The sequence below is a fragment of the Microtus pennsylvanicus genome, chromosome 3, assembly GCF_037038515.1.
Source record: "Microtus pennsylvanicus isolate mMicPen1 chromosome 3, mMicPen1.hap1, whole genome shotgun sequence".
Taxonomy (NCBI): Eukaryota; Metazoa; Chordata; class Mammalia; order Rodentia; family Cricetidae; genus Microtus; species Microtus pennsylvanicus.
In genome coordinates, this window is record NC_134581.1 from 18,745,297 (window position 1) to 18,772,091 (window position 26,795).

General features: G+C 43.5%; 1 protein-coding gene across 4 annotated transcripts in view; it reads right to left on the minus strand.

Annotated features, from left to right (window-relative positions):
- The window catches only part of Cpne4 (copine 4), a 457,031-nt gene that overhangs the window by 84,486 nt on the left and 345,750 nt on the right, over nt 1-26,795 (minus strand). For all 4 annotated transcript variants that reach the window (XM_075964808.1, XM_075964810.1, XM_075964809.1 and 1 more), the window contains one exon: nt 23,034-23,123. In XM_075964808.1, coding sequence (XP_075820923.1) covers nt 23,034-23,123 — 90 coding nt within the window. The remainder of the gene's footprint in view (nt 1-23,033; nt 23,124-26,795) is intronic.

Consider the following 26,795-nt stretch of genomic DNA (forward strand, 5'->3'; position numbering starts at 1 on the left):
ATAATACCATAGCAAATAAAGGTCACAAGGTCCAATTCTGTCCCGAAGAACCTTCACTGTAAAATCTCTCCCATGTCTCCAAGGTCCCATGGACATAACAGGTCAAATTCAGAAAAAGAATCCAGTTAAAGGCAGTCAAAGGCTGCAAAACCAGGGTTTCTTCTCAATACGGGGCCATTACTACTCTCTCAAATTTGATTGAGTAGCTTAGAGCAAAAGTAAATGGATACATTGAAGAAAATCACATACATAGGTGTATCAGGATGAGGAAAGGGCTGGACAGCCAGAGATATCTGATGCTGACATTATGCATCTTTGTTACCTTGGAAACCACTGCTGTTAAAGCTGTAGATCACAGGTAGTGTCTTTCTGCTACCTAAGCTATTAGTTCCCAGATACGGGGAGCAGAGTCTCATAGAGAAGACAGAGGAGAAGAGAAGGACTTTCTATACCACTTACAGCTGCCTTGAAATTGTTGTGCTGATTTAGAGGGAACAGAATAACTCCTATACACACACTGTCAAGGCATGGCTTTGACCAGACAGGAAGGTCCATGTTGTAAATGACTCCTACAATGAAGGATGCTGGGTCCCGAGAAACTCTGCCAATCAGCTCAGAAACTTGCTCAAGTTTCCTAAATGCTTTATCTTTTGCCTTTCTTAATGAAGCATGCCAGATACATCCCAATATATGGAGCTGTTTGAGTAGCCAAATCTAATGTGACTGTCGGCAGCTGAAGTGATTGATTGCCTGTCTTGACTTCTACAGACGGAGGAGGTGATCAGGTGAGCTCATGAATTCTGCACCCCACCTGGTGGAGAAGAGTAGTGCAGAAGGGATGTTGAGAGGGAGGAAAGCCTGGCTGTCCGACTCCATCCTCTATCTCCAAACCTCCAATGTCCCTGCTGGCCCCTTGTACCACATAGGGGCCCAGGGGAGAAATGTTGATTCAAAGAACAGAGACACAGGGGTTTGAGTGGGAAATCCTGCACTTTATAGACAGATGACTTGGGTTTAAACCTTGATAATGCAGGTTGTACGATCTTAGGAGTTCCTAGATGATATGGGATGCCCCTCTATATGCTGCAAATATGTTTTACTACCATTGGTTAATAAACTGTTTTGGCCTATGGCAGGGCAGAATATAGCTAGGTGGGAAATTCAAACAGAAATACAGGGAGAAAGAAGGCGGAGTCGGGGAGATACCAGCAGTTGCCAGAGGAATAAGATACCAGAGCATTACCCATAAGCCACGGGGCATGTGACAATATATAGATTATTAGATATGGTTAATTTTTATATAGAGCTAACCAGTAAGAAGCCTAAGCCACTGGCCAAACAGTTTGTAATTACAATTAAGCCGCAGAGTGGTTATTTCGGAACTGATTGGTGAGAAACCTCTAGTTACACTCAGAGTTTTTTTTTTAAAAAAATGATAAAAAAATCTTACAATGCAGGGTGGATGGGAATAATTTTTCAAGGTAGAAATTAGAAAGGCCTCTTGATTCCCAAATTGTCACCTTATCTCCCAAATGCCCTCTCAGGAATCAAGGTGATCTCATTTCCTTGGGGTGAGGGAATCTATTAGCCAAATAGACTTCTAAAAATGTCCCTTTTCTTTCTTATCCTCAATGTCGCTGGTCTTCAAGGTCTCACCATCTCATGGTTTTTTTTAAAAATATTTATTTATTTATTATGTATACAATATTCTGTCTGTGTGTATGTCTGCAGGCCAGAAGAGGACACCAGACCTCATTACAGATGGTTGTGAGCCACCATGTGGTTGCTGGGAATTAAACTCAGGACCTTTGGAAGAGCAGGCAGTGCTCTTAACCACTGAGCCATCTCTCCAGCCCCTCACCATCTCATGTTTGTACCACAAGGCACCATCACTGTTTCCTTGCTCTCCTCTGCAAGTATAAAGCACCAGATCACAAACATGGTTGTGACGTCACTCTTCTTGTCTCATCCCCCAGAGTAGATGCCCCAAGGACTTCTCTTTCCCTACTATTTCTGAGCTTCAAAAAACACACATCTGCTTATAAATAGGCATTGTGTTTCTCCACAATATTTGAATTGTTCTGACATAGAGACAATCATCTCTGCAAATCCAGGACCCAGCATAGTGCTTCACAGAGCACAGGTCTTCAGGGTAGCTTTATATGGGGCAGAATGAATGGCCATGCATTCAATGAACATTAAAAGGTTGGGATTCAAAGATACTCTGTGAATTCTTGTTATTTTTAAGGAACAAATACATAGTAAACATTTTAATTTTTATTTATTTGCATGTACACATGTGCACATGTGCACACACCCCCCACACGTGCATGTGTAATCCAGAGGACAACTTGTGGGAGTTGTCTCTATGGAGATACTTTGTTTGTGCTTTGACAAATATAGCTTGCCTGAGGATCAGAGGCCAGGCAGTGGTGGCACACACCTTTAATTCCTACACTCAGGAGGCAGAGGCAAATGGATCTTTGTGAGTTCAAGGCCAGCCTGGGCTGCACAAGATTGATGTAGTCTAAGAGAGAAACAGAGCCAGGTGGTGATGACTCACGTATTTAACACTAGTACTGGGGGGCACTCGCCTTAATCCCAGCAATAGGAAGGTGGAGACAGGGAGGGATATGGTTGGACGGAGAGAGGAACATAAGGTGGAAGGAGACAGGAGCTCAGAGAATTCAGTCTGAGGTTTCATAGAGACAGCATTCAGTCTGAGGATTCATGGAGACAGGATCTTGCCTGCTTTGGTCTGAGGATTCATTCGAGGTAAAAGGTCTCTCTAGTGGCCAGCTTCTTTCCTTCTCTGATCTTTCAGCACTTATCCTGATATCTGACTCTGGGTTTTTATTATTAAGACCAATTAGATTTTGCCTTACTTCTCTTTTCCCTTCTATCATGTGCATCTCAGGGATTTCCATCAGGTCATCAGGCTTGGCTTTTAACTGCTGAGCCTACTCACTGGCTGGGAATGTCACTCTATGGTGGAACACTTGCTTAAAATATGGTAAGTCCTAGGGCCAATGACTTACTTCCAGGTGATTGTACCAGAATAAAGAACCACCTATCTTTAATGTCCCCTTCCTTAATTAAAAGCAACAAGCAATCATTTACAGTGGTAACATTAATTGTACACTGTTGGGTAATGATTTGCAACAAAGGAACACTTATTTGGTATCTCATAATTTTGTGTGCCAGAGTCCACTCATGTTATCCTTAATCAGCTCTTTTATTAAGCGAAACGGGGGAATCAAACAAACGCCACAACAAAGCTCCTTGTGGATTTTTAAAGTAAGAACAATATTTTAAAGCAAGAATCAAATAACTTCCTAGTCTTCGTGTCATAACAGCCATTGTATTTCCTGTATTCCCTCATCTTTCAACCACTGACCACAACAGATACATGAATCTGTCACCTTTTTTCCTGTTACATAAAGACAGAGATTGAATCTGTTCCCTCACTCCTATTTAACCCTAGCATTAAAATGGTAGCTCTCAGGAAGGTAGTGTGGCCAAATAGAAGGACCCCTGAGTCTTGGGACACTTTGGATGATAAAGAATGAATCTGGGAATCAATCAAATCTAGACTTCAGGTTTTGTCTTTAAGAGGTTTGTGATTTATTTTTAGTAGTATACTCAACTCCCTAGCTCCAATTTCTTCTTTGCTAATCTTGCAGGTTTGTTGTGAGGATCAAAGGGACAGCATGTGGGAAAGTGCCGGCATCATTTCTGCCATACAGCAGGAGCATATTGGTGGATTAACGCCTTTTCCATCTATACATGCATGTTAACATCTGGTTTTGGCCTCTAATAAGTCATGTGGCTCACAGCAAACCATTTCTCTTTTCTAGATCCCCAAGGATTTTGTCGTTGGGATCATACAACAGTTGGGACACCTTAAGGATCCTAACCACTCTCTGAAGACTCTGAAACTTCACAGCTCATAGCCACTGTACACAGCTACGAAGAACCTGGGAGGACACTTTGTCCCCTTTCTCACTTCAGGTGAAGATCGGTGTTAGCATTCCTGACTGACTTGGTTTAAAGATAGCCAATGTGCCACAACGGCCATGTGCTTTGAAAAGAAGTGCTATGGCTTTAGCCCCAAACAGATTGAAAAGATTTTCAATTCCTATCTCTCTGTGTGTGTGGGGGTGCACATGCAACCTGACACGGGTGCTAGGAACCACACTCTGGTCCTCTCCAAGGGTAACAAGCACGATGGATTGCTGAGCCAGCCCCCCAGATTATTGATCACAAAGCTGTATCGGTTGCAGCTATGGAATGAACAAGACTGCAGTGTGTGACATGACAAATTCAATTTTGAAAACAAACAAAAGTTGGTAGCCTTGGCTTGCTTGCATTCACGTCAGTTTTGGTCATGTCTTGGCGGGTCACTTTAGGTCTCTACAGGCACTGAATTTAAGTGGAGATCAGGGCAAATTGGATAACTCTGCATAATGTCACTGTACAAAAATAGGACACACTTGCTCATCAGCAGGAAAACCCACTGGGACTTTAAAAATAGTCACTTCAATTTTGAATTTTTAAATAGGAACTAAAAAGGTCTAAGTAAATATAACAAGTTGGCATGTATATTAAAAACGTGTGGGGATTTTAAACAAGTGTTTGCCTTTTCCTTACTGCAAATGTAACACATTCTAAGGTAGAAAATTAAAACAAAACCCTATATTTTTTTTGTAATTTAGCCACTGAGAAATATATAGTTATCATTTTTTATTTGTTTTCTTCTAGTCATACACACACACACACACACACATATAGATATAGATATATGGACACATAAATTTATATTCACTGGGCCTTATATGTATGCCCCAGCTTACATCTCTTCTCCATGAGTCAAATTCATTTATCCAGCTGCCATGTTCACAGCTGTCCTGGTCTGTTCAGGACCCTGTGGCTTCCTCCACGATGTAATTCCCATTGATACACTGGGAGGATTCGGGGCTGTCTACTGAGATGTTCAGAAACACCTCAAACACAGCAACTACAAACCTGAAATCATATTTCCCATCCCAAACCTGTTCTTCCAGTGGCTCATATTAAAGTATGGTCCCTTCTCCACACACACGAGCAAGGTACGGATCAGAGTCCACTCTAGACTTTCTCCTTCTCTTCTTTCTATACCCAGCATATAGTTTGGGGCTGAGTTCATCACCTCCTACTGCCATGACTTTTAACTGGACTGCTTACCTTAACCTTATCCTCTCTCTTTCCAAGGACCACCCCAGAGCTCAAACAGAATTCCATCACCTGACAATGTAAAACCACTGCCTCTCCTTTCCTGAGATTAAAAACCTAAACTTTTAAAGCTGAGACATGGGGCTATGTTTAATTTACTAATTTTGCAATCTCCTATCTGTTCTTGGGGCCTCTGGCAACACATTGAAACAGTATAGCCTCCAGCCCATTCATTACAAACTCCTAGGCCTTTGGGACACAGAATCATAAACACTGTATTTTCCCAGGAAACCCTGCAGCCTCTGAAGCAAATACATAGTACTGATGTTCGAGCCAGTTACTTTGTAACTCACATGGCAGCAGAATCGATTGACTCACTGACTGGACCATCTTAGAAAGCTTTTTGGACAATGTTGTATGACTCTGGGTGGTTGTTTTCCTCCCTGATTTTAAGAAAAGCCTTCCCCCCTTCTCCACTCCATACAAAAAATCCATGTATGGCAGCACAAGCCTGTTGTACTGTCTACTCAAGAGTTGGAGGCAGAAGGATTGTGACTTTGAACCCAGTCTGTACAACACAGTGGGATCTAATCTAAGAAAACTAAAAGGGCTGTGGGCATAGCTCGTTGATGGAGTGCATGCTTGAAGCCCTGGGTTCAATCCTCAGCGGTGAAAACAGCGCCAACAGGGGACTACAATTTCTCAGTGTATTAACTTAGGCAGTGGACTTTCCCAGTGCACATTAGATTTACTTTGGCAGCATCTAAGAAGGTCTGACTGCTTGGCTCTTTGCCCAGAAATTTTGTTTAATTGTTTTGAGGTGCGGGTCTGGGAATCAATGTTTTCCTTAAGCTCCCCAGGTGATCCTAATATGTATCCATGGTTGATTTATGCTTCAAAGGCTGCTGGATGTCCATGCATAAAGGAAGGACTTCGCATTTATATAGCTCTTGTCTTCCCATCTTAAAAATAACTATGGCTTTTCTCACTTGTTGATTTTTCTTTTTCTTTTCAAGACGGTTTCATGTAGCTGAGGGTGGCCTTGAACGTCTCTTCTTCCTGCTTCCAACTCTGGAGAGCTGGTATGGCATGTGTGCGAGCCACAGTTAACCATAACCCAAAGCCTCCCAGAAGTCTTTCTTATCTGGGCATCAAGGATTATCTTTAGCAGCAATAAAATGACATTTTGGTCGCCAGGTTTCTGAGTTAAGTCTTTCGTTTTCACTTGGACCAAGATGGGGTGAATGAATTTTCACTCTTAAGTCCGTCCCCTTCCCCAAGAGGAAGAGATTAAAGAGCGTCTGGCAGTGTCTGGAGGCCAGCCTCAACAACTGAGTAGAGACTCATCACCCATCTTACCTTTCATGGTAAGATACTGTTCAAAGTAAGATGTCAGTTAATGTCCTAGGATCCACCGCACAATTATCCAGCCCAAAATGTGGGTCATGGGTAGGCCGAGAGTCCCTGACTGACATAGAACTCCAAAGTCTCCTTCTAGTGTTAAAATACTTGTGCCAAGGCCTAGCTGGGGGAAGAGTATTACGTCAGCGGCTGGAATGAAGTGGGCAGACGAATGCTGCTTTTGGAAGATGCAGATATAAAGAAATCTAGGGGGAGGAGAGGAAGACTTGAAGGAAATACATTATTATGGCTGTGGCTCATTTCTTCTATATTATTAGTTCTCTCAGTGCAAACAGCCAGCAATACCAGCAGCACCTGGGAATCCATCAGTCACGTGCATGCTCAGCCCCCAAGTCCTGTGGTATCAGAGACTCAGGAATCTGTGTTTTAACAAGCTCCCTGGGTAATTCTGGATGCTGCTCAAAATTGGCAGGATTGCTGGGGATCCCATGCTGACCTCATTGGAAGGTCTGCTGTGCTTTGGTGTATCATCGACTGTCAAGAGTCGATTTCATCATTGGAAGTAGCAGAGCTGAGGGAGTTGTAAGGGGGGGTTAGGTGAAGGGCCAGCTGGCCTGCAGGGGAGACGAGCTGGAGGTAATGCCTCCTGACAAGTCCATTTAGTGATTTTATTCCTTCATGGGATGTCTGCCATAATGTGTTTTAAATGCCAGTGCAGTCAGGCATGCTGGGTAGAGAACAATAATGATGCCGGGTGCAGGTTTAATTGCTAAGGGGAAGGAAAGGGAGGGGTGAGGGATGCATAAGTTGAAGAAAAGTTCTGAGGATTAGCATCTGAGGGACGGCTCTTCTCACACTCTCCTCAAGACTTTTAATTGAATCCTGTTTGTCTCAACCACCCCACCCCCTCCTGATTTATTCCACCGACAGTCTCATGGCTTAAAGGTAAGCCAGGATTTATCATTCTTAGCCTCAGACTTGGTTCATGCCATTTCAGAGACTCTTCAAAGGAAGCAAAGAACTAACCCATAAAATACGGCTTTGAAATGAAAGGGACCTGACATTTGGAAAATCCACGAAGCTACTTTCGTTTCCACTTCTTTTCTGAGAATAATTTAGCCTCCATATCCTCCAAAAGTTGTGCTCTGAGAGCCAGCTCTGTCCACAATACCTTTCTTCTTTGTGGGAATCTCCCTGCAGCCCCTCATTCCTGAAGGCTTGTTTCTCCTTTGCCTTCCTCCCCATCCAGACCTCTCCCTTCCTGTAATCTAGAGCTGGTTATATACAGAGAGATCTGGAGGGAAATATCTGGTAATGTAAAAAGGAGCTCTTAGAAGAGAATGTGGTGATAGTGAGCTTCAGTGGGGGTGTTCCCAAGACACAATGGAAACATTTACATATTGAATTTAAATCTGCCATAGGTGATAGGATGTGTCCCATGTCCAAAGTAATTAGATGGACATATTTCTAATTTGTGAATCAACGGATATGGACGGGCGAGGGAATTGCTTTTTCTTGGGATATTTTAAAAGGGCAGACCAAATAGTAAAACCTACCAGGGATGTTTTTCAAAAGTTCTATCTAATACTAACTATAGGCTTCCACATCCATCCATCCATCCATCCATCCATCCATCCATCCATCCATCCATCCGAAGATGGAATAGGAACGACATGTGTGATTACATCTGAGTAGGTGAATTCTAAACTGACACATGAAGGGTAAGAATTCACCAGCCATGCAGAGACAGGGATATTTAAGGGACAGATAGGGTTTTCAGGTTTATATCTGCCTTTAGAAATGTGGACTCAAGGGATTATTTGAATATGTTAAGAATATTATGCACAATATGGGCTTAAAGACATGGGTGTGCTGTGTGTCCTTTCAATGTCATCGGGAAACTGTTTATCAAGTCCTTCCAAGGGTAATTTATTTCCCTACAAGGACACAATACCGTTTGATTTAAAAACTTACTACTATTAATTAAGGGCTCACACTCTATAAATACATATGTTGAATACTATCTATGTGTGAATTTTATATGTATGCATGTGTATGATGCAATGACTTGTGTATAATAACAAAGATAACCCTGACATTGAGAGTCAGTTGCCCTGAGGATACTAACCCATTTCTATGTAGAAATCTTAGTTCTTCATAGGTGATATGGAAGGAAAGAGGGGATATATGGTGGCAGACATATTTAAGCAGAGATGGGGTGGCCACAGGGAGTAGGGATGGGGCACAGTGGAGACAAAGGGGCAGGGAGAGAGGGCTAACCAAATGAAGGGTGAATGAAAAACTTATGGAATTCTGCTACTCTGAAAGTCAATTAAAAAGGAAGGTTTAAAAAGGAGTTAGAAAATAGTTTCCTGCATGACTGGATGATGTTACTCCCCAAAGCCACAGAATATTAAAACATTCCAGTAGCAAGTATGTGCCAGCTCCTTATGAGTTACTGACCAGGGAGGCCCCAGAGAACATCCGAATGAGACAAACTCTTGCCATTCTACTTGGTTGCCTACCAGGACTAAATGATGAGGTCCTATAACTTAAGACAGCATTATTGTTGGCTGCAAAATATAGAGAAACTGCACTGGAACTTAACCAGAAGCTTCTGCCTGCTGGCTGGCTTTCCTAATCGCTGGAGATACCGTGCCTGCTGCCAGAGAAGAAAAAGGATCAGGGGCCGTATCGACCAGATGTGCTCCTTATGAACCACAAGACCAACATGCCATGAAAAGTGTCCTTATGAACCACAAGACCAACATGCCATGAAAACTGTTCTTATGACCCACAAGACCAACATGCCACGAAAAGTGTCCTTATGAACCGCAAGACCAACATGCCACAAAAGTGTCCTTATGAACCGCAAGACCAACATGCCACGAAAGTGTCCTTATGACCCACAAGACCAACATGCCACAAAAAGTGTCCTTATGAACCACAAGACCAACATGCCACAAAAGTGTCCTTATGAACCGCAAGACCAACATGCCACGAAAGTGTCCTTATGAACCACAAGACCAACATGCCACAAAAAGTGTGCAACTGGAGTAACAGTAATAGCACAACAGCTATAGCAATGACCAACCCTCTGGGATTCAATTTGAGGCTCATTTCTTAAGATGGAATTTACGATTCCATCTTATATATCCCCAGTAAAAACCCACTGCTGAGGAGGTCTCAGTCCGGGGTGAGGGGGCTTACTATTGATGTTCGATGAAATTGGCATGGCACCAAACTCCCTTTAAACACTTAAGGCTACACCCAGAGACAAATGCTACTCCCAATCTTAAACAGAGAAGCTCTCTTCACCGTGAGTGGTGAACCGCTGTCCAAGGTGCTGAGAATAAGTGACGGCTGAGTGTGAGTGAGCGTATTTAAACAGAACATTTATGCTACAGCATCAGAAATGCAGAGAGCAACACAGAAGACGGAACAGAAAGAGTGTAAAAGAGAGAAGATAGGGAGGGAAGCTGGGAAAGGCTTTCTTCGGGGGCAAGACAAGGCTACTGCGAACATGATCTCATGGCAGCTGTGGTCCTGCACTGAGTCTGCACATGACTGGACCTGTCAGCCGTCCTCTGGAGGCTGGAGAGGTGCTCATGGACCCTACTTCTCTCTGCTGAACTATCGGCTGTTGATGGATTCTGCAGGGGGCAATACACTCACTAAGGAGCCCAGGAGGTACCAATGGACAGTTCCAAACCTATCTTCACACAAAATGGCCCTAAATAAAATCAATAGGCAGAAATATATGATCGTGGGAAAGGGCTTAGAGGGAAATGGGGGGATACAGAGGTGGGAGAAAGGTGAGTGGGTGGATGGTAAGAGTAATAAGAATGTATTGTAAGCATCTATGGAATTGTCGAAAATCAAAAAAAGTGATGCAAATTCAAAAGGGAGAAATCCCAGTCATGGTCCTGTTTAGAGGAAAGGACAGTGTAAACTGAATTCCTGAAAATGCTCAGTTTTATCATCTCCTTGGGTTTCTCATTAATTGGTGAGGAGACTACAATGTAGTGAACATGTTCATCTGGAATGCCAGGGAGAATATTGTTCTTGCTTTATCAGCACTACAGTTTGAGAAGGGTCATCCACAGTCCGAGTCAGAGGTCTGGAAAGTTGCCTTGAAAGATTTCAGTATTTATTTCTGCACGGCTAGATGTGTTTTTAACTTAACCTTGTCAATAGGGAGGCGTTCAGAGGTGGACTTGACCTCCTCAGAGGCATTTGCCTCTGAGTCTGCTCTGCAGGGAATAGATACACATGCAGCCTCTATCCTACAACGTAAGCACTAAATAGGAGCGTGGTTTATGGGGTGGGGACCACCATCTATGGTTATCCTGGGCATTTCTCTCTGGAAAGGATCTTCAACAGAATCGTTGAACAAGACGGGAGGAGAGTATCTCTGAGGAAGAACACCAGCTTTTATAAAGACAGCCCTCGAGGCCAGGTTCCTTGTGCTCTAGTTACTGGTGTTCAGATACCAGAGAAGATCCCTCTCTATATGGGTTGTGAGGAATGTAGTTCTGTCAAATAAAATTATTAACACTTCATTAATCTTGTATAAATTAGCATTTTGGCTTCTGGACTTATATACTGCCTCTTGTGTGAGTCAATTCTTCCAGGTCTTGTCAAGCATTTAGACAAATTCTTATTCCTTGCACTGAAGAAGCTGGAGTCTGCACCAGCCTCTGGCTGGAAACCCCAAATGTGAGGAGCCGTTGTAGGCGATGTGAGGAGCCATCTCTCCACCTCTTCCTCATTCACCTCTCACTGCATGAGGCAGAGGTGTGGCTGGCCGATGTACTGTTTAATCTCTCTCTCTCTCTCTCTCTCTCTCTCTCTCTCTCTCTCTCTCTCTCTCTCTCTCTCACACACACACACACACACACACACACACTTTCCCCCACTTCTCTCTTGTTTTTTTTTGTTTGTTTGTTTGAGACAGGGCTTCTCTGGAACTAGCTCTGTAGACCAGGCTGTCCTCAAACTCACAGAGATCCACTTGCGTCTGCCTCCTGAGTGCTGGGATTAAAGGCGTGCGCCACCATTGCCCGGCTAGTACCACCATGAACCTACCTGGTCTTGTCTGTCTGTTTCTTCTCTTTCTAAATAACAAAAAAAGTCACAAAAGAAGACAACCCCCTTGTTATCGGAGAGCAAATAATTGGTTCCTTGCTAGGTTAGTAAGAAGTTTCTAGTTTCCTTCCTTGGCATTCAGTTTAAGGCTCTGTTTCATGTCTACCCACATACCATTGCCTTGACCTACAGTCCCACTTGATGGCCGAACCTGTTGCAGGTAGATGAGATCCTTGGAACACTGTACCTAGGAGGAGAAGCTGCTACATCCTCCGGCTCCGGAGGATGCTCTGCTTAGCATCCTAGTGAGTGAGGGTCACTACCCTGGGCCTCAAGGACTTTCCTCACAAAAGCTAACTTCTCCCTAGAGATAATTCTCCTAGTGTTTATTTGAAGATTCTATTGAAAATATTTTCTGGAGGAAAAGCACACAGAATATCCATAAACTGTGCACCCACCCCAACACATCGCTAGCTATTTAATGTTTATGCCGTGGGAGTGGAGTTGCATGCATATCCTGACTCAGAGGCAAAGACCTCTCAGGAAGTCCACTCCATTTTGACCTCCCTATTGAAAAGGCCACATTAAAACATTTCCAAACATTGCAATAACAAACAGCAAAATATTTGGAGGCAACATTTTCCGTTTCAGTGTTAACAAAGTAGCACAACGCATGATGGAGTGAGTGGCTTAGATTAGCAAGCAAGCAAACCAACCAACTAACAAATAAGCCCGGGAAGGAGCAATCACTGGGTAGCACACAGCATCCTTTGAATAAAGCAGCAGTCTCGCCAGTTAGAATTATCCTACAGCGTATCAAGGGATGCCCTGAGTTCCCACTCAGACTATTTTTTTCTGCATTAGCGACTTTTCTCGTTGCTATAATAAAACACCTGGCAGAAACAACTTAGGAGAGTAAAGGCTTGCCTAGACTCCTGGTTCAGATGGTTTCAGTCTGCCACAGCTCAGAAGGCACTGTGGAATTAATGGTGGCCTGGGAGTGTGTGGTAGAGACTTCTCACCTGGTGGCTGACCAGGAAACACACTGGAACCAGAGCTGGCCATAACCTTCAAAGGCCTCCGCCAGTGAATCACACCTACCAGTTAAGCCCCAACCACACACCTAAAGACTTCTGAGCCTTCAAATTAGCACCCAAGTGGGGAACCTAGCCACCCAAATATGAGTCTGTGGAGGGCTTTTTAGACTCAAATCACATCCCTGTTTTCTTTTATCACGAAGCAGGGTCATCTCTGCTCTGATTTCATCCTGAAAGCTGGCCACCTATCACTTTCCAGCATAGAACTAGCTTCAATGTAAGGAGACTGCCTCCCTTCAGAACAACTGTAAGTTACTCAGTTGGATGTCACCTGTACTGGGGAAACATGGTATCCAGAGGGACAAGAGGACTCCCTCTCAACTTTCATCTGAAGATCTCACCAGAGAAGTGACTGGTGCTCACTCAGAACCCTAAGTTCACAACTCAATTGATGTCTTCAAAAACATTCTAAACCAGTCAAGAACTGACAGGTTATCTTGACAGCCAGTTAAAGACATGACATGGCCGTGGACAATTTTGCTAATAATGAGAGAGTTTGTCATTACTTTGATATTGAAGCAGTGCCTACCACTGACTTCATGTCCCTGGCTGGGCAGTTACTAAGCACAGCAGGCAGAGGGGGATCCTCATTAGCATCAGGGCCATGACACACAGAGAGGGGATTTTCTATTCAATGAATGTTTGAAAGGCTGGTGTGTGGGGAAAAGGATGGGATATTGGCGCCACCTCTACTGTGCTCTTCATTCATAAGGGCTGGGCCAGGAGAGCTCCTCTTCTTCCCACAGAGGTTTATGAAACAGAAGAACCTGAGCGTCAGAAGGACTCAGGGAGCTGCCATCCCCTCATAGGATGTGACTGACAGGATGCAGGAAGTGCAGGCAGGAGCCAAGGCACCACAGACCAGCACTGTCTGGTCTCAAGTTCAGTCATGCTAACAGGAAGTGGATTATTTATTTATTGTGACAGAAGATTTATCATACTGCTTTACCATCAATTATTTTTAAGTGCATAGCTCTGTAGCATTAAGCATGGTCGTACTGTGGTATAACCTTTATCAGCACCCATCACTGGAAAAGCTCTGTCTTCCTCAGTAAAACTCATGCTCATTCAACGCCAGCTCTAAAGAGTCTGCTTTGTGCATTTCCTGAACAAAACAGGATTTGATTTGGGAAGATGGTCTCTCTCTCTCCTTTCTTTCTTTCTTTCTTTCTTTCTTTCTTTCTTTCTCTCTCTCTCTCTCTCTCTCTCTCTCTCTCTCTCTCTCTCTCTCTCCCTCCCTCCCTCCCTCCCTCCCTCCCGCCCTCTCTCTCTCTCTCTCTCTCTCTCTCTCTCTCTCTCTCTCTCTCTCTCTCTAATTCTCACCGATAAAACATCACCTTGATATTGAAGCAGTACCTACTGCCAACCCCATTTTCAGGAGACCTCACTCCCCCCTGCCTTTGGAGCTACTAAACACAAGAGGCAGAGGAGGGCTTTCCTGAGCAGCATGAGGAGGGGCAATTTTTTACTCAGTGAATGGAAAGAGTGATGTTCGGAGAAAGAGGAATGGATTATTAACACAGGACAGCTGAAAACAGGAGGGGGGTTAAAGAGAAAGGGAAAGGCTGGGAGACAATTGGTCTGGACAGGTGTGCGTGTGTGTATAGTCACTGCCCTTCTGAACGCGGAGACTTAACTTAAGGTGTATTTGTCCCCTCAGAAAGTTTAATTGTACATTGCTGGTGTGAAATCTAGTTCAAAAGTCAAATAGACTTGGTTCTGTTCATGCCATTTTCAAACTTTTTGGATCTAGGTGTTAAAATATTATTTTCTTCCTTTTCACCTCAGTTTTCTCATCCACAAAATGGTCAATAAAAACATTTCTCCATGTGAAAGTCAAATAGCCGATCGCAAAAATCTCTTTCTTCTTCTTTATAGGCATCTAACTAGACTGCATTGATCAGTTTGCCTTGCCGCTCAGTGTGACTGGGCTATGTTACTGAGTTCTAGGAATTGGTTTCAGCTAAAACTTCCGGAGATCCAAAGTTTCTGCTTTCTGTTTCCTGGATGCAAACTAGTAGTAGAGTGTGGGTGAGCCACAAATACAAGGAACCCGAGCACCAGCCCAAGGCTTCTCTGATTCTGTGGCCTGTGCAAGTCTGGCACTAGCTATGTAGAGCAGGGTGGCCTCAAACTCATAGAGATCCACCTGCCAAAGCCTCCCCTTGCTGTAGGTGTGTGCCAACCGCATTCAGCAGAAGCCTGAGTTCTTGGATCATGGAGAAGCAGACATTGATTTGAATGGTTTGTCTGTGCTTGCTATATAAGAAAGACATAAACTTCTGTTACTTGGCAGCTCTCTGTTACTATGGGATTGCTCTTTTATTTCTTGTGTATGTGCATACCTGTGTAGACAGGCAAAAGGTGCCAGTGTCTTCTTGAATTGTTTCCTCCCTTATGTCTTGAGATGATGTCTATCTCTAAACTAACTGGCCAGTGGGCTGGGGGATCCCTGTAGCCCCAGTGCTGGGATTACAGATGTATTCAGGTGTGCCTGCCTTTTAATGGGCACTAGGGACCCCAACTCAGGCCCTCACATTTGCATAACAAACAGCCTCCCCACTGAGGTATCTCAACCCCTGCTGGATTGTTTAAGCTAAGAGAATGACAAAGTTTAGTGAGAAAACTTAAACCAAGTGCCTAGCACAGTTCTGGAGCCTGGCCAGCACTCTGTAAATATTGTCTGTTCTTTAGCAGAGACACTGGGGCACGAGAGACCCGGGTTTAACCTAAGACTATGCTTACGTAGCTGTGAAATCTTGAATTGTTTTCTACAAAGCAGATCTCTAATTCCTCATTTGTGAAGGAGGACAATATTAATGAAAGGAAGAAATATTAAAAAGAAGAAGCCATGACCCCGTCTCGGTTCAGAAGCTTAGCTGATTCCTGAATTATTAAAACTGCTTTCTATATCATGGAATTGATTGCAAATCTCAGGTAGGATCAGGGATCAGGGGTGCCATTTACTCAAGTGGAGTCAAGAATTCCAGCACCCCAGATAATTGAATGAAGAGAGACTTGGGTGAGTCTTCAATCCTCCCGTAAACTTCTGATCATTTAGGCAGAGTGAAGGAGTGACAGGCACAAGACCAGTAGCCCTGAGCCCAGAAGGCCACAAGGAAAGCACTTGAATCTGAACAGATTTCCAGAAAACATAATAGGACTGTGGACATCCAAGTCCCACCCCCACTCAGCATTAGAAAGCAGAAGAGAGGGCAGAAGAGTTGCTTTCAATTGCCCAATAATGTCAGGCTCTTATTTCCAATAATACTGAGCACAGTAATGGCCTCTTCAATTCCGGTTCCCCGTAGTTTGCATGAACCACATTAAAAACAAAAAAATAAATAAATCCCCCCAAACAAATAAATAAACAAACCAAAAACTCAGAAAATGTTGAAATAGCCCTTGGAAAGTATAGTGATGAAGCTTCCTGCTATAGATTTGGGGTTTTATGGAGCTGAATGAGAACTTGGGGGGGGAGAGGTTAAACTGGGGTGTCATACCATTTCTCCCTTATAATAAATCAGGTTTATTAGAGATAGTCAGCAGTAAGGAAGAAAAATGTGTTGAAAGGATGGAGATAGACAGAAGATAATGGGTACATTGGAATCCAGAAGTTAAGAACCATGTGGGACTGGGGATAAAAAGCAAACGTCCAACGCCAAGAGAGTCCAAAGCAAAACAGTGAATTTATAGAGAAAATAGAGTAGCAATTAAAGACAGCGCAGTCATATATAGAAGGGGGAGACACAGATAGTTGTATGAGTAAAGGGACAAATGCAAAGGGTTTCACAGAGTGACAAGAACGGAACACTCACAGACATGTCCTCTTAGCTCTGTGTTGAGACGGCAGAAAGACAGCTGAGGTGCCAAATGGAGGGGCCGGTGGGAAGTCTGCGAGGTTGCAGAGGCACTGAGAAGGAGGCAGTGTCATTTAGGGCAGGCTTAGCACATGGCTGAGTTCAGCACTGTGTAACAGCTATTAAAAAAGAAGACTGTACCCTTACTGTTCTGCGGTTTTGACTTAACAGAGCACTCTAATGATCATTCAGAAGTCCAGCTTTGGGAGTGTCCGGCGACAACTTGGAAATATGGCTGTTTTAAGTCAATCAGCATGGCAGCCAAAAAGGAAGAGCAGAAAGACGAGCAAAGCAGGAGGTGGGCAACCGCTATCACGTGGGGGTCGCCTTTGGTCTGCATCAGGGCTTCCTTTCTCACACCCACGGGTCTGGTTTCCACTTTAGCGTCCACACCTTCCTTTCTGTTACTCCAATTCCCTGATGACGTTTTGTCTGTGCCTACCTCACCCTGACCTCGGTTACCAAGCTGGGCCTCTTGCCTGCGCAAGGCATGGGGGCTGGGGTCACAGAAATCACAGTCCCTCCTCTCTGTCTCTCTTCAGGGCAGTTAGCTGTTATCCACTCTTATTCCAAGGACATCAAAGGGACTCTATAGAGGGGAGTCTCCAAGCTGCCTTTGGGATTGAGCTATTAGAAAAACAGATAGAATCTGACCCTTTAGTGTGGGCAATTCAAAGTTCTCGGTGTAAGCTCGTAGAGTCTGTCGAGATTGCTCTGATGTGGTATTTCCCCTCAGTATCAAGCACAATTTTGTGTCAATAAATACTTTTTGATGGTGGTCCCCAACCCTCTATTTCTCTAAGAGCCCCCATCTGGAAAAATCTTTGGTAAGCACTACACTGTCTCTTAAAAATTTAAGTCTTGTAGAGGAGCTGTGTGCTGGTCAAATCAAAGGAAATGATGAATACAACATTTCACCGAGTTGTTTTTTCGGAGAGTACTTTTCCCTTAATGGAACACTGAGTGATTCAGGGTCTCAGACCTCATGAAATATCTTACATGTAGACATTTTTCTTGCTGTTACAATGACATAAAATGAAGCATTTTATTTGAGATGAAAAATATGCTTATCGTGGTGATTTATTTTTTTAATAAATCAAATACAGGAGGAATGGATTCAAGAGGTAGTCAACAACTTTACATTCACATAAAGACATATTAGGAAAAGAGAATTATAAAACCTTAAAATTCATGATTTCAAAGCTTTGGTTTAGAAAGCAAGGAAAACTATTAAGCACCTGATATATGATGTGTGGGTTAGAAGAATTCAAGGGCCAACTCAAAGGAATTTTCTGTGCTCAAATGTGGAATGATGCAGCGTGTTAAAAGATTAGTAGTAGCTGAAATAGACTGAAACACTCATATGAAAATCCATGAATTTTTAATAATACCCAGGGCATTCTCATCAGGAAACAGAACTTGAATGCGTTCAGCCCCCAATGACCCATTTCTAGGCAACAAAGAGTGTAGGAAACACTTCAGGAGAGACCATACTGGCGTTTTCTTTAAGAAAACTGTACAAAACAAAACAAAACTAAAAACACCAAGAGGGAACAAAAACTAATTTGCATTTGGTCTCATTTGCATCCTGGTCCTTGTTCAAAGAATAACAAAAGCCAGAAAAACAGGGGCTGGTGAGATGTCTCAGTGAATAAGAGAACTCGCTGTGTAGGCATAAGATCAAAGCCACAGAACTCATGGAAAAAGCTATGTGTGGCCTCCTGTGTCTGTGCCGGTAACCTCAGCACTTTGTAGGAGTGGGGTAGAGGAAGGTTTGGTGGGGCTTGCTGGCTGTTAGCCTAGCTCCGGATTCAGTGACTTTGTCTCAAGGGAACTAGGTAGAAAGAGAGAGAGAGCAGGGCACCCACCCACACATTCTCCTCTAACCCCAGCACTCCTTTGGGTACATGCACCTAAACGCATATGAACATACACAACAACATGCATATACATGCACACATTAAAAAACAGAAAATCCAACTGTTTAACAAGTGAGTAAATCACGAGGAGAGAGGCAGATAGGCAGAGGGCGCAGCATATCTGATAGCATTAACAACCTCTAGTTAATATTCTCGGGCATGGGATGGTTTCATGGTTGTGTTTATTGGAAGGCCCTTCATCTTTCAGTAGGTAAATCCTGGAGTATTTTCAGGTCAGGAAATATGGTGGCTAAGATAGGGCCATGGCATAGTATGGCTTGGCCTCAGGCTCTTTTTTTCTGGCTGGCTTTTCGTAGGAGAGTCCCATGGGCCTTTAAAACATCATCATTTTATGATGTAGCAAAACATGTAAATATTTCCTCCAGTTTGAAATATTCTTTTCCCTGATAATTTTAAAAGAAACAAGAGAAATTGGAGGTGGGTTGGGGTGTTCTCGAGAGCACCATATGCCTTCTGTCTGCTCACTGGGCTTCACAGGCGTTGACCCTGGTCTCGATTTAATGGCTCGGAGGTATGGGTGGGAGAGGATGACATGTAGTTGGCCATAATGAATAACTGCTGAATCTGTGTGGTGGTATGAAGAGGGGAGTGCCATAGCACTGCTAAAACTGCCTGTGTATTTAAATACTTTCATGTTAAATAAAGACATTTTGAAAAAAGTCATTTAGTCACTATTTTGACTCTTATCATGGATAGGAGTTCCAAACAAACCAACACACAAACAAACAAATGGATAATCAAGCCAATTATTTAAAAGTTGATATTCATGTAGCTGTTGCATACATAGGAAAGGCATTAAGATGATGTATTGGAACAAAAATTGTAACTATTAAGCTTGGATTTAAAAAATCTAACCTGACAGATGGTTTAAGAAATTCACTTTTCTTTTTTGTTGGTCGGGAGGATAACACCCATATGATCAGAGCTCCTGGCTAGCAGCAGCGTGGCTGTCTTTGGAGAAGGCCATGTTAGAGTGCCATAGCCGCTCCTGAAGCAAAATAACCAATAAATACAAACTAAAGCCGGCACAGGAATCCATCTGCCTTACAGAGGAGCCCATTTTACAGTGAGCGGGTGATGCCACCGGGGGCGCCAGCATGTCAGTGGGGGCTGGGCTCTTCCTGAGGCTCAGGAATGTCCCTCCCAGCTTTCCTTGCCACTTCATGCTTTCACAGGTCATTGCCAGAAACAGTTAGTGCATGTGAACTCCAGGCAAGACCTGGGTGTGCTGGGTGCCTGGAACACACACACACACACACACACACACACACACACACACACACACACACCTATATGTGCATCCTCCCTCCCACAAGGGTTTATAAAGTATTGATAAGTATGGCTAGGGAGCACCCCCTAGGTATTAGAGCCCCCAGGAAGGTTTTCTGTGAGTAGGAGAAAACTGAAGAGACTCAAATACAAGCAGTATGCTCCAGGAAAAGCGGAAGAATAAGGCGAGCATCCCAGGTCAGAGAGCCGACTCTAGCTAATCCTGCATGTGGAGAGAGTACAGCCTGGGTCTGAGCACTGGGCAGAGGGAGAGAGTGGCAGGGAGGAAGGCAGGAAGAGAAAGTCAACGTGGAAACTAGTGAAAGCCGCCAACGCTTAATCTCAGAAATGCTGGAACAGGCATATGAATCCCATCAGGAAACCCGATAGGAATGCAGATTCTTATGCCCGTTCTGTATCCCCTGAGTCAGAAACTGGCGGTTGGGGCTTGGCTCAGCCATTGCCATTTTCACAAGCCCTATAGGCATTATGGGTACGTCAGGAGTTTGAGAACATTGCTCTGTTCCAGCAATTCTTAATTAAAAGTGATTTTACCCTCTAGGGAACATTTTTCAATGTCTAAATATGTTTTAGGTTATCAAATTGATGAGAGGGAGGGAGGAAGAGAAGAGAGAGAGAGAGAGAGAGAGAGAGAGAGAGAGAGAGAGAGAGAGAAACAACACTAAGCTTCCTATAATATACAGCACAGTCCACAGTCCCCCCAGAACATTCCCAACTCGTCAGCTGGGAAGATGCTGAGAAACAGATCCTTCATCCATGTTTCACTCTTCCTTCTTTTCCTTTCTTCCTTTATCCTTCCAGCTCTCTCTCTCTCTCTCTCTCTCTCTCTCTCTCTCTCTCTCTCTCTCTCTCTCTCTCTCTCATTTCTGCCTCTTTCCATCAGATTATCTGCATATCTATCTCTTATGAGCTCCTGTTCCCACAGAGATCTCAGAGCCCTCAACAACCCACATTATTTATGTTATTATGCATTCAACCGTATCAAACACTCTTCTTTACCCACTCAGTAACTCCCAATGACAAACACCAAAGGAGGAGCTGTTTTATTCCCAGCCCAAGGAAGACATTTATCGTCCTGAGCACGGCTCGGAGCAGAGTTGGTAATTGTCACCTGTACCCGAAGCTGTCGCTCTCAGGCATCTTTGAAAAGTACCTTCTTCCAAGAAACCCAGGAAGAAGTCCCATGTTTTGGCATGAATGAGAGTTTCCAGAGGTTTTCCTAAAGTAACTATTTTTCTTAAGAGAAAGAGGTAGAATTTGGACTTGGCATTACCGCCATGGAAGCCAGCAAATTTACTTGACAATTCAACCACAAATTTCACACAGCGTGGGGTTAAACAGAGCTACATAATGTTAAAGAGACTACTAGGACTAACCAAGCAGATGGGATCTTACCCCGAGTAATAACACTGAAACCGGAAGAACATCACCCATCAGAACAGTCTTCAGAGTGAACTGGGTGAGGGGAATGCAGTCCCGAAGGCAAATGGTGGCAGGGCCTAAGATGAGTGTTTACTGTCACCCGGACAAACTTGAGACTCGCTCAGGAGGAAGATGACCTCGTAGGCACGTCTTTGTGGGAGTATCTTCATCATGTTAAATGATGAGGGGAGACCCATTTTCATTGTGGATGGGACCTGAACTGTGTTCGAGTGGAAGAAGTGAGCTGAGCACTTTGCGTACGAGTGATTCATTGCTCTCCTGGCCGCAGATACACTGTGAGTAGCTGCTTTTAAGTGCCTGATGCCTTCTCTCCCCCCATGGTGGACTGCAGCCTGGAACTGCAAACTGAGATCAACACTTTCTCCCTTAAGTTGCTTTTGTTAAAGTATTTTTTTTTATCATAGCAACAGGGTAAATACCAAGATAATTTTACAAGAATGTTCCCTAAAGGGCAAGCATGAAGGTTTATTTGGAGTAGTGGGTGAACCATACCTTTTGTCCACATGTGGAGGGGATGCTCTTGATTTTCAGCATCTGGAGCTAATGGCTGAGTTTCTGAACACCCCTGCCTATGCCCTCAGACTCTATTTTCCATTTCCCTCCAACAACTGTCTTCCCGGTTTGCTCACGATACAATGTTCTAGAGAAGCCAGTGGGACCCTGGATCTACTTGATAATCGTGTTCTCACTGAACTTTAATCAACCGTCTGACTTATAGACACTTTGTGTCCAATGAGTTAGTGAGTCATCCGGAATCAATAAAGTCAGCTCTGTGGTATTAGCAATGGAACTTCTTCTGCTTCCACGGTCAAACACAGGCCAGCCCATTGACCACAGAGGATGTCCATAGGCTCTGATTTCTGGCGTTTAGTCTGTTGTCCTCTCTCATGATCCCTGACCCTGCGAGTGCATGGACCCTACACCCCCAACTTCCAATTCCCATAATGCTCCAAACATTTGTGGTAGATTTTTAAAAATGGCCCTAAAACTTGGCAATTCTTCCCATGGAGAGATAGAATCTATTGTATTTGAATTTTGAGTAGGCATGTCACATACTTCGGCTTCGAGACAGTGGAGGAAGTCCCTGAGTTCTTAGCCTTGTACTCAGAGGCCTTGCAGCATGGTTTTGGCCTCTTGGAACACACGGTTATTCTACGTGAAAGTTTAAGGTAGCATGTATGTTGAAGACAGCTAAGGCTCAACCTCCCTCCCACCCTCCACCAATGACACCCTGACAACCTCCAGACGTTGTCACCCTGTTCATGGTGTCGGAACACAGATGCCTAACAGAGACCAAGCAAGCTCAGTCTAAGAACCACCAAACTGGCCCAAACCAGTTTGCCAATGCACAAAGTTATAAGTTAAACATGCTTACTATTTCAAACTATCACACTGGAGGGGGCTGGGGTTGGAGAGTCACACATTATATAGTCATAGATACTTAAGGCAGAAATATTTTCCTTCCAGAAACTTCCAATTATACTCTGAAGTTATTACCACATTTTGTTTCTGAGAAGCCCCAGGCTGTCTTTTGACATAATACGGTAGGATTTATTTTGGGCTTTTGTGTGAGCGTCAATAGCTCTGGCTGTAGAAACAGCCTGCCTTTCTTCCATTAAGATTTTAAAAGGTGAGGTTTGGAAAAAGTGACACAGCAAATCCAGTGTGCCAACGTTCATGTGTAAAAAAGAGGGAGGATTCAATGCACTCTCAAATTCACAACTCTTGGATATGGATCTAACCTTCAGCCGGCGGTCGGGATCTCCACTACACAGAGAATTCACTGATACTTTGAACGACTTCCAGGCCGGGCTTAAGTTATTCATCACAACCTGGGAAGAGAAAGGCATGAAGAGTGATTTGAAGAGTGAAGGCTTGACATACTTCAACATAAAAACGACTCGAGAAGCCACAGCCATGCTTACGAAAAGGACAAGTGTCTGGAACTTGTTGCTTGATGAAAACTTGAAGGAATGAGTATCTTTTTTTTTTATTTTTATTTTTTATTTTATTTTATTTATTTATTTATTTATTTTTGGTTTTTTCGAGACAGGATTTCTCTGTGGCTTTTTGGAGCCTGTCCTGGAACTAGCTCTGTAGACCAGGCTGGTCTCGAACTCACAGAGATCCGCCTGCCTCTGCCTCCCAAGTGCTGGGATTAAAGGCGTGCGCCACCATCGCCCGGCAGGAGTGAGTATCTTAAGAGCGGCCACAAAATGTATCACTATGGGCATAACTCCTGTAGTCACTGGCCCAGATGTTGTTCCATGCATAGCGACAGTGGCATTGCCCAGCATGTGGCTATAGAAGATGACCTCTTCTATAGCCAAAGGCCTGCGGTTAAGGCCTGGCTGCCTCTGGCCACTGATAAGGGATTCTCCAGTCCTACAGTCCTACATCAATCTTATGGCACAAATTCTTTCCCCTTGGAGCCAGCAGAGGAAAGGTATTTGGCAAGGGTGGATGGAGGGGTACTGTTGAAGAATCATCATCACCAACCAAGAGCAGTTCACGGTTGCTGGGGCCAGGGAGTCTTTTAGTCGTGTGGTATAGCTCCTGGTGAGTTGTCCATGTCCAGGAGACAACCCCATAACCATGCTCATGCAAGCAGCCCACATTAAACTCAGTGGGTCACACGAACACACAAAAAGACATCAAAGTAGGAGGCGAACTTTTGATCAGAAGGCATCCAGCGGGGGTGTAAGGTTAAGAGAGGCTTAAGGGTGACAAATGAACAAAATATACTATATATATGTATGTGTGACACACATATATGAAATACATACATACACATATATACATAAATAATACGTATATACATATACAAACATACATACATATACACATACATACATACATACATACATACAGGAGAGCTTTGGTAATCTGTAACCTTGAGTCATATCAGATTGGGGAGTCAGAGAACTTTCTAGATGAAGAATACCAACAGCAATTTTCCATTAGCTGATCACAATCTCAATTATAATAACATGGCCACTCTTCAAATTATAAACTAAGCCAGTAATATAGGACAATTTATTTAAAATCAGCTTACTAGCCATGAACTTGGCTGAATATTGACCAAGGGTCCATGAGACTTATCCTGTCCTTTGATGGCTTGAATAATTCAGCGTGGTTCAGTGTGAATAAAGTACCAAACACAGACTCTAGGACAGGGGCTACTGAACTGTGGTTCCTGGACTTCTTACAAACAGAAATTCTGGACTTTATCCAGTCCTATAAACAGAGGCTTTGTAGGAAGATCTTCCAGGTTATCTGAATGAAGCCTAAGAACTAGTGCATTCTGGAACACACAAATAAAGTTTAAATTGTTAAATTAAACTCTGCCATGTTAATCTTCCTTGATATGAAGTTTTTATGTAGACATCTTTGCAGATTTTTTGAAAAAATAATTCTGTCTCAAAATAATGTAATTATTTCACAAATGATTCCCACTTCTACTGAATTCTTTATTTTACTATGAATTATTGATTAGATCACAGATTCATTGTTAAGTTTATCTTAACATGTTAAAATACGGAAACAATGTTCCTTTGTGACTGTGTCTTATCTCCTGATATTCTGGGCATGATCAAATTATTGTGAGAAGGAGAGCTGAATAGTAAGGCCTGTGTTCATTTTAATTGCTCACATTCACTAGCAACATTTTGATGAAAATATTAAGGAGTGAAGATTTTTTTGGGAAAATTGAATAGAAAATCAAATTTTAACTAAAAATTTCAAATCTATAGGCATGCATGAGTATACATGTATGATTGTGTATGTGTGTGTATGTGTACACCAAGAAAGTAAAGCTGTGTGTTTATTTTGAACCTGCTGAGTAAGCAAGAGAAACTATCAATGCCATGTTATTTGATCTATTAGAAAGCTACGTGATCATCAATATTATGAGATTCCAAGAATTTCCCAGCCCTGGGACAGGGAGCAGAAGTTGCATAGCTTCTTGGGAACAGAAAAAGTTCCCAATATCAACAATTGCAGGACAACTGGCAGGCGTCATGGAAAAGAGGATCTTAGGAGAGAAGAACCCAACAGTATGCTGTGTGTATCTCTTCTCCTTTCCTCTGTTCACTGACTCAGCAAAAGGCATGAATGGACACCGTTGCTCTGTCTTCCCCAAAGCTGATTTTACCGTGGTAGCCTTGATAGCAGCAGGAAAGCATTTGGCGATAGTGAGACGGGAGCACTCAGGGGACCTGTACTTTCCACCCATAGCCAAGTTTCCAGGGACTGGAGCCCGGACAATCACACTGCTTTTCAGCACCCACACGGTCCCCCATTCATACAGCCAACTCTGTGCACTTAGCTATTCTTTAATTAAGCACATATTTTGGTGCCAGCCACATGCCAGATCATATCTGCTATTGACCCATTTGAGACTTCTCAATTCTTGTCAACCTTAAAAATGACAGAATTCCCCTTTGCTGTTTCAGGAAAAAAAGAATTCGATTGACAAAGTGACATGGTAGGAATATGATGCCCCCACTGTCACCCCGTGAAACATCACTGACGTTCCCGCTTCCTTTTCTTTGCCATTGGCACACAGTCTCTCTGAGTGTCAGGTCATTCAGCACAGTTATTCTGTTTCCTTCTTAGAGAATTTCTCGTGTTCTGTCTTGCAAATCTAATAAAATAACAGAGATTGGAGTTGGTTGCTGCATTAATTACTTTCCTTATTATGATGACAAAATGCTCGTCCAAAGCAATGAACACAGGAAGGTATATTTTGTCGTTGTAACAAGGAGAGCATGGCAGTGGGAGTGTGGGGTCACATTGCATGAGAATCAGAAAGCAACGAGAAGAATACGGGCACTCTGCTTGCTCTCTCCTTCTTATTTATTCTGAGACTCCAGCCCACAGGATTGTGCTGCTCATATCCGCTCCTTCCCCAGCATAGCCAATCCTCTCTGGAACTGTCCACATACGCCCCTGTGGTGATTCACAAGAAAATGACCCCCAAAGGGAGTGGCATTTTTAAGAGGTATGGCTTTGTTGGAGTAGGGGTGGCCTTGCTGGAGGAAGTGGGTCACTGTGGGGTGGACTTTGAGGTCTAGGCTCAGGCTACTCCAAGTGTGACGAACCATTTCCTGTTGCCTGCTGATCGTGATGTAGCCAGCACCATGTCTGTCCATGTGCTTCCATGCTCCCTACCGTGATAACGGACTGAACCTCTGGACCTGTCGGCTGCCATGCTCCCTACCGTGATAACGGACTGAACCTCTGGACCTGTCGGCTGCCACCTCAGTTAAACGTTTTCCTTTCCAAGAGTTGCTGTGGTCATGGTGTCCCTTCACAGCAATACAAACCCTAATTAAGACAACCCCATAGGTGTTTTGGTTTTTTGCTTTTGTTATTGTTGTTGTTATTTTTTTCCTAGGGGATTCTAAACCCTATCAAGTTGACAGTGGAGGTTAGCTACCATAGGCACTGGTCATATATGTGAAACAGTCATACCAGGGCTTTATGGTAGGGGATGACATAGG